Genomic DNA, 8,687 nt, shown 5'->3' on the forward strand with positions numbered 1-8,687 from the left:
TGAAACCGTTTTGGCGTAAAATTACATATATCTAAAATCCAGCAGTTCTATTCCATAGTCTTTTTTTAGTTCAGTATAACAAGTCTGTTTTGGCAATTTCTCTCTATCGCCGATCACCTTCCACAACTCAATACCTTTAGCATTCTTTTTAACTATTTCCATTTGTACCTTATTTAACAGTTGGCATGTCGTAGCCTCATCATCTTCCCAGAATTCCACTTCCACCACATACTTCCACTCGCTCACCTGGTTTGCAATGTCATCCTCCGCGTTCGCATACAGAACACCAGCAAAACAAATAGGGGGAGGGGGAACCATATTTACATCATGTATGCTTGCATTTCTTTTCTGTTTTCTTGTTGGAGGGGAATGGGTAGGTTTGGTGCCTGCATGGGGACGGTGTGGTAAAAAGGGAGAGGGTAGCACTGGGTGGGTTGGGGTTCACAAGTACTTGCTTTCTTTTTCTTTTTCTACTCCCGGCTGTTTCCCCATTCCCTATCTTCTGATACTGGATTTTCTTTTTCTACTTCTTCTTGTATCCTCTCCTGTGGTGGTGGCTGTTGCTCTTCTACCATTTTGGGTGGTGGAGGGCAGTTCGCTCTTACGTGGCCTTTCGGGTCACATTTAAAACAGCGAGGAATCCTGCCCTCCACCCACACTTTCAAGCTCAAATCCCCAATCCACAGGTTCTCGGGTAGCACTTAGAGAACCTCCATCTCAGCTTGGACGATATTTTCGACGATTTGTCCCTTCCATGTTGCTCCTTCCATCACTTCTGCTTGAACCACCTTCACCTCCTTTTCTCTTTCAATAATGATAGCCGCCACCACCCAAGCTGCATCGACTTCAGGGGGAATCCCTTCCACTTTGATTTTGGCAATCCTCTTGCCCATGTAAGACGGCCAGAGGACTACCTTTTCCGTTTTTAACACCTTGGCAGCGTGGGCTATCGCTTTTTCCTCCGTTTTATAACGAACCACAATCGCCCCGAACTTTCTTCCTCTGCCCAGGTAGGTAATATCTGGCCAGACTGTCTTCAGAGCCTTGTCTATTTCTCTCTCTTCCATGTGGTCGATTCTCCTTTTCTTTACTGAGTAAACTTTATAAGTTACCATTTTCTTTTGTATTTCCTCCATCCTTGTCTGCGGTAGAGACAACCTCACGTCGTTCCCCACCTTTACCACCATTCTACTGTCTTTTTTCATATTTTCCAGGTTTATCTTCTTTCTTCATATAAGAATTGGATGAGATATGATAGCTCGGTCATCTCTCCCCAGTTCTTATATTAATCATTAAAATCCAGAAATACAACAACACGAGGGATAACGGTAACGACAGATCAATAGTTTATTCTAGGTTGGTGTAGAGCCGTTTCGTTCCTAAGTGAACAGGCATGCCGCTAGAATACCAAGGAAGCTTCGACCACATGTCGGGGTCGAGTTGAGACATACGTGTTGTCACGACGCCTGCTTGAGAGAAAAGAGATACGTGTTGTCGCCACCGCTGCTAGAATGAAAAGATAGCGAACGCTATTTCTTTCTCTCCACCTATTGCATTGCGCATGCGTGCTCGGGTACTTCCGCTGACGGCAAGTCCTTGCACATGCGCAATGGCACTTCCCAAGATGGTGGCCAATGGCGGCCACACGCGCCATTACATTCTCATCTCGGTTGCTTCTGCAAAACTTTTCTCTTTCAAACATGCATCCAACATCTTTGCTGCCTTAACCAGTTACTTCTCCGTAGAGGACAACTCAGTCACGCTCAGATCTGAATATACTTGTCATCTCTCAATACTACCGAGAGACGGCACAACAACTCAAAAAGCACTGATCCGAGAGCGTGAACCTTGTGATTTGCAACCAATTGAAGTACTTATGATGTTTTTCTTTCTTTGTCTTTCTTTCTTCCTCTTTGTTTCCTTTTCTTTCTTCACTTATGTTTGTGTTCCCCCGGTTTTGTATTCGTATTTTAATGTAGTTTTGTTTTTATATATGTAATTATTGAAATATCTAAATTAAAAGAACGTATTTTTAAAAATTTGGGGAGCGAATTTTTTTGGTAATTTTTCTTTTTTAAAGCAGGGTTTCAAACGTGGACAGTCCGGCTTTTTTGCTTAAATCCAAGCAATACACTATTAAATATGTTTGTGGTGGGAAAGATATTGAAAAACATCAATTCGTCAGACTGACAAACAAACGAGAATGGTATCAGATGGTCGTGAGATGCGCAAAATATAACCGGTAAATAGCCCTTAAATCTTGTTTTTGGCTTTTGCATAAGCGTATGAATTCCCTCGTATAGAACACAAATATGCAAAAATTTTCTGAAAATTTCCAAAAATAAAAAAGCTATGAGTGGTTATATGGTGTGTTTAAAGTAGAATTACGCCCTTATTTGCCGCAACGATTCATGTAATCAATAAAAACGTTAAAAAATGAATTGCAGAATTTGGGGAACCAACAAGTCATAGGAAAGGAATCCTTGCGCATTCTGTCATACTTTAGGCCTCAAAACCCAGCATAAGGCAACCCCATCCCGCCAAGAAGCTTCTTTTCTTTGTCATTCAGGTAAATCGGCAACCTTAACGGGTGTCAGTGTAACGAAAAAGCACCCACTACATATTAAATGATAGGAACAGCATCCAGCTGTCGGACGCCACAGTCTGCGACTCCTTTACTCCCTCCCACATCTTGGAAGCTGCAGTTAATGGGAGGGTCACTGCTGCTGTAGCCGCACGGAACCCACCCCCACCCCCTGATGTATGGACAAGACAGTGAACTATCTCTTCCAACCTGTGGCGCTTGAGACGTTCGTTGGGACTGGGTCACTAACCGCGAAGTTCTTGTCAATGTTGGCAGCTCGCCTCAGCGAGTTGTCAGTGATGCCTGTGAGGGCGCTTGGCTTTCCCAACGACTTCGCCTCACCATCGCCCGTGCTAATGCTGCGAGCGCGCTGGCTTGCTCTAGTAGGTTCCGTTAAACCTTGTGATGTGCGACCAGTTACTGCGATAAGAAAAGATTCCCCACAAATGGTTTTAACACAATTTTAACAGAAACTTTTGGTAGAATTAAATGAAAGCTTTCCGGTAATTTCCTTTCATGTAAATAAATGTTAATTAAAATAAACATGACATTAAAATACAAATCCAAAACCGAAGTAAAGACAAACATGAGCGAAAGAAGAAAAGAGGAAGAAAGAATAGAAAGAAAAATAACATAAATTCAACACCAGGTGCCTCAGTAGATCACATCCCACAAGATTCAACGGAACCTACTTAAGCAAGCCAACACGTTCGTGGCATTACCACAGGCAATGGCGAGTCTAAGGCGTTGGAAAAGCCAAGAGTTAAGTTGTTTGGTATTTTTTCGATAGTCATCTGCAACTATTAATGTTACAAAAACAAGTTTAAAATTGCTTGTATAATCGTTTTACTTTATTTACTTCCATTCATTAAACTTCCAAATTTTAATTATCAGCTAAACATTAAAAAAGCCTACAGATAACAATCATTGGCTCCTTGTTGAACGAGAAATAACTCAGCAGTGATTCAATGTCCAAGGCGCTTACAGTTACTTCCCTTAGACAATTTTGTCTCGGTATTAATTTTACGTTTTAATACATACTGCCAAGCAGCTAAGCTAAATATATCCAACACTTACATCCACTTCTGTGCCATTAGTTACGAGAAATTATGCAATCACGGAGTAGGTTTATAGAATTAATAAAATCATGACTGCATTTGACTGGAATAATTAATTGAATAGTACCGTTAAGATTATAAAAGCCAGTTACAGATATCAGAGGAAGGATGGCAGATTTAATTAATTATCAATAAAAAAAAATTACAACTTTGCTACTGTGATGCAAATATTCGGTGTCTATTGTATTCATTTAAAATGTAGTACAAGGGCATAATCTTGTCCCCAAATTTGAAACTAATATAGTAGAAGGGCTAATAATAATACAAAGATTACTATTGTTACCTTATATAATCTGTACCTCATTTAAGAAATTGCTCACACAATTTACAAGTTTTTCTGAGATAATTAATAATGTCTTCAATATTACAGACTTTTTTTTTCTCAAAAGTCAAAGATAATGAAATAATAAGTTTGCTTCCCAACCACATGGTTCCGGTTCAGTCCCACTGCATGACACCTTGGGCAAGTGTCTTCTACTACAGCCTCAGGCCAGTCAAAGACTTGTGAGTGGATTTGGTAGACAGAAACTGAAAGAAGTCCATTGTGTTTGTGTCTCATCACTACTTGACAACCAGTGTTGGTTTGGTGTGTTTACATCCCCATAACTTACTGGTTCAGCAAAAAGCAACATAGAATAATACTGGGCTTAAAATACAAATAAGGACTGGGGTCGATTCTTTTGAATAAAATTCTTCAAGATGGTGCCCCAGCATGGCCGGTCTAATGACTGAAACACCTTTTGGTGAATAAATAATGTAATGTAGAAAAAGGATGAAAGAAAAGATGTGAATTAAATATGTGAGCTACTAATTTATTTAAACGTGAATGAAAATCACTAGTTTATATAAACAACCTTTTTTATCTAGGGGTACATTTGAGATGACAAAAATAATAAAAAATAAAGCAAAAAAATAAAATAACTGACACACATGTCACGAGGTTAAGAAAAATATGTTTTAATGATAAAAAAATTAAAAAAGAAAAAGAGCTTTAAAAACTGTTGCATATCCTGTTGTTTGAATCATACTCAACCATTGCAAAATTGAGAATAAGTTATTTTTCAAGACACTCAAACATTAGTATGGATTTTTGAAAGACTTAAATTATGTTTTTAAAAATCTACACTGTACTTAAAATACATCATAAGATTGTATTTCTTATGAGATTCAGATTAAAAATAGTGGTACCAAAACAACTGTAACTGATAATTAGAGAAGAACTAAACTCAGTGTCTTCTTATTTGAATTAGCCATGAAAGCATAGTACCAGAGTAAGAACAGGCTGGAAAAAGTTCAAAGAGCTGCTACCATTTCTAGCAACAAAGGTCTTTTCACACAGAGTGAAAGGCAGACTATATGTTGCATGCATTAGAACTGCAACACTGCTTAATAGTGAGATATGGCCATTGAATGCAAAGGACAGGAGAAGATGGAAAGAAATGAAGCTAGCATGCCCCGTTGGATGTGTAAGGTAAGTGTGTATAAATGGATGGCATTATGAAGGGCATCCAGCTATGGAATCTATGCCAAAACAGAAACTGGAGGAAGATGCCGTCCATCCATCTAACCCATGCAAGCATGAAACATAGACATTAAATGATGATGATATGCTCACCTGCCACGCAGGCGGCCCGGGTTTGTTTCCCGGCCGATGCACAGGATTTTTGAAGGCATTGCCACAACATGACCGAAACAACTAAAATATATGAGCGCGCACATGTGTGTGTGTGTATATACACACGTAATGACAGGCGAAATGCTTAGCGGCATTTCATCTTCTGTTACGTTCTGAGTTCAAATTCCACCAAGGTTGACTTTGCCTTTCATCCTTCCAGGGTCAATAAAATAAGTACCGTTTATGCACTAGGGGTCGATGTAATCAACTTAAGCCTTTGTTTGTTCCCTCTGTGTTTAGCCCCCTCTGAGCAATAAAGAAATATATATATGTGTGTGTGTGTGTATATATATATATATATATGTGTGTGTGTGTGTGTGTGTAATCTCTTGTGCAGTTCGAACACATTTGGACTTGTCTCCTTTCTTTTCTCTTATCAACGAATCTTCTTCAAGTGTTCACCATTTTTACCTCATCTGTGCCTAACGTCCCTCCTTGTTTTATTCGTTTCATTTGATTTGTTGTATGTCCTGTTTTTGCTACCAACTTCGACCCTCTGCAAATCCTAAATTTTTTATTTCGGTTTGCAGGAACAACTGCCTTCAAAGTCTTATCTTGCTGTTTGAATGCTTGAAATAAGGAGTAGAAGGACAGCCGACGACTGATGAAGTGTCGTTTTTTTTTATGTTACTTATTTTGTTTTCCATTCGTTTCTCTTGTTTTTTGCGTACCCAACGTTATTTTCGTATTTCATGTTTGTTAATGTTTTTGTGACATCCTGTACTGATATATACATAGCTATATACATATATACGTATGTATGTACATATGTGTGTCTATATATGCATATATATATAATTTATATTATTATAGTGTGTGTGTGTGTATATATATATATATATATATTTGTGTGTGTGTGTGTATATATATATATATATACTAGCAGAGATACCCGGCATTGCTCGGGATTAAAATGGCATAGTTTGTATATAATATATTACAGTTATGTTGAAATAGGTGATATGGGAAAGTGCAGCATTGGCAAGAAAACATTTGTGGAGTAAATGATGGGTTAATTCGACTAAGCAACATGCTATGCGCCTGTTTCGAGTATTTCAGATCCTAACCTGTCATGGGAAATGGAGTGGGTATGTGATTTTTGAATGCACTGAAAAGCTGTCAGTGGATATATTCTCTTTTGCAGACAAAATGCATTTTGCCTGGCATGCTAACAATTCTGCCAGCTCTCCACTTATAGAGTGGAGGATAAAGATATTAAAAAGAATCTGGGTGTAATGAAGTGGTCTCAATAAAATAAATGCCTTTACAGATATTGGTTTCATTTTCCCACTAAAACACCATGACAAAGTATAATGTTTTCCTAAACATTGGGAATTATCCTATACAGAAAAATAGTCATAAATATTAATGAATAGATAGTTTTAGAAAATGTAAAGATTGTTACTTTGTGTATTTTCCAATATTTTTCTTTATCTTCAAGTTACAAAAAATTTCACTTTTATGTGTTGATTATTAGGGTCTACCATTCTATCAAATATTAATTCAATGTTTTCATTATGTAATTTGGAAGAAGATGAATAATGCAAGGCTATGCTACAAACTTGTTTAATAAAATATATTCCCAAAAAATGGAAGACGGTGCAAATGGATTCTTTAGCTATTTTACTTTGTCTTCACATAACGTGTATAGTGTGGAATTAATTTCTTCATATTAGGAATAGTAGGTGTTACACTCTCCCTTTCAGAACAAGCAGTCAGCCATTTCTGGAACCGAGGATACCAATCAATATCAGATGGTATTTCAAAACTTTTATAATGTTTCAAAACTTCCAACCTTTGCAACCATGGAAATGCCATTATATCAACAAATGAAAATGAGTCTCCCATGAAAAAATTTCCAGTTGGAGACATGGCTTTCACAAAACTTCCAATATTTTCAATTAAAGATTTTTGTATTCCATCAAGATTTTCAGGATCTGATTTCAAAACAGAATAAAATAATGGAATTATTTTACTCTCAGCATAATCGCCCCAGATACGAACCTGAGCTTTATCATAAGGTTGTTCCATCATAATTTTGGGTTTTTGCGGCCAAGTCTCATCAACATATTCTATACATACAGCAGATTCATAAATAATTTTATCATCATGTACCAACACTGGTACCAAACCTCTTGGATTCAGTTTTAAAAATTCTTCAGTCTTGTTATAAGGATCAATTTCTTCATATTTAAAAGGAGTTCCTTTCTCCAAGAGAGCAATCCAGAGTCGTTGAGCAAATGGACAGTACCAAGCAGTTAAAAAGCGAAGTTCAATACCTTCAGGCATATTGAAAAAAGAGCCTAAAAGGAAAAGAAAAGAAAATAGATTAAATATATATCCATAAAATCATCATCATCATCATCGTTTAACGTCTGCTTCCATGCTGGCATGGGTTGGACGGTTTGACTGAGGACTAGTGAGCCAGAGGCTGCATCAGGCTCAAATCTGATCTGGCAATGTTTCTACACTTGGATGCCCTTCCTAATGCCAACTACTCCAAGAGTGTAGTCAATAATTCTGAGTAAAAAACAAATATTTTTTAACATGAATTACATTTGTATTTTAGTATTATGTCTGTTTTTCTATGCTAGCATGAGTTAGGCATGTATATTATTGAAGAAAAATTTTTACAGTCAGATGCCCTTTTTATCATTAAGTCTTACCTGCTTTTCTAGTAAGGGAATTTTCATTCCATTCATTTTAAGAAGTGCAGGACTACCAGATGACTTGTTGATAGGGAGATGCCAGCAAATCTCATGGTTTGATGCTCAGTGATATTCTGGAGATGTGGAATATGTAAACATTTACACATACACACACAAAAACATACATACAGAGGTATGCACTGTTAATTGTAAAAATTAACACTGTTAATTGTTAATCTGTTAATTCTTTGAAAATGTAATGGAGGTTAACGTTAACTTTTATTGAAGAAAGGCATAACTACAGTTTAATACCCCACCGACTTTGTTGTCTCATAACTTTCAAAATATAGATATTTGGTAACAAAACTTTCACCAAATAATCGCTTATATCCTGTAGATTGAGTGTATGTAAAGATTTGTTGGAAAAAGTTTTCCAAGGGGTTGGAGAGAGGAGTTTCGAAAAATTCACAAGACCCAACATTTTCTCCCGCATAACTTTCTGCAAAATAGGTATTTTTTAATGAAACTTTGTACAAATACCTTTTAAATGGTGTAGATTGTGATTACAAAGAAATTTATAGGAAAAATTTGTGGGAGGGGGCATGGGGGAGGAGTTTCTGGAAAACGGATATTCAGATTAGGCAGCCCACATAAGTTAGAAT

General features: G+C 37.2%; 2 protein-coding genes across 2 annotated transcripts in view; both read right to left on the reverse strand.

Annotated features, from left to right (window-relative positions):
- LOC106883194 (uncharacterized) overlaps window positions 1-318 on the reverse strand; it is a 22,810-nt gene extending 22,492 nt beyond the window's left edge. The window contains exon 1 of the mRNA XM_052969144.1: window positions 135-318. Coding sequence (XP_052825104.1) covers window positions 135-318 — 184 coding nt within the window. The remainder of the gene's footprint in view (window positions 1-134) is intronic.
- Window positions 319-3,406: 3,088 nt separating this feature from the next.
- Window positions 3,407-8,687, reverse strand: part of LOC106883195 (uncharacterized) — a 12,666-nt gene continuing 7,385 nt past the window's right edge. The window contains exon 2 of the mRNA XM_014934116.2: window positions 3,407-7,680. Within this exon, the coding sequence (XP_014789602.1) occupies window positions 7,001-7,666 (666 nt within the window). The 5' untranslated portion in view covers window positions 7,667-7,680 and the 3' untranslated portion in view covers window positions 3,407-7,000. The remainder of the gene's footprint in view (window positions 7,681-8,687) is intronic.

This window comes from Octopus bimaculoides, chromosome 7 (genome assembly GCF_001194135.2).
Source record: "Octopus bimaculoides isolate UCB-OBI-ISO-001 chromosome 7, ASM119413v2, whole genome shotgun sequence".
Classification (NCBI taxonomy): Eukaryota; Metazoa; Mollusca; class Cephalopoda; order Octopoda; family Octopodidae; genus Octopus; species Octopus bimaculoides.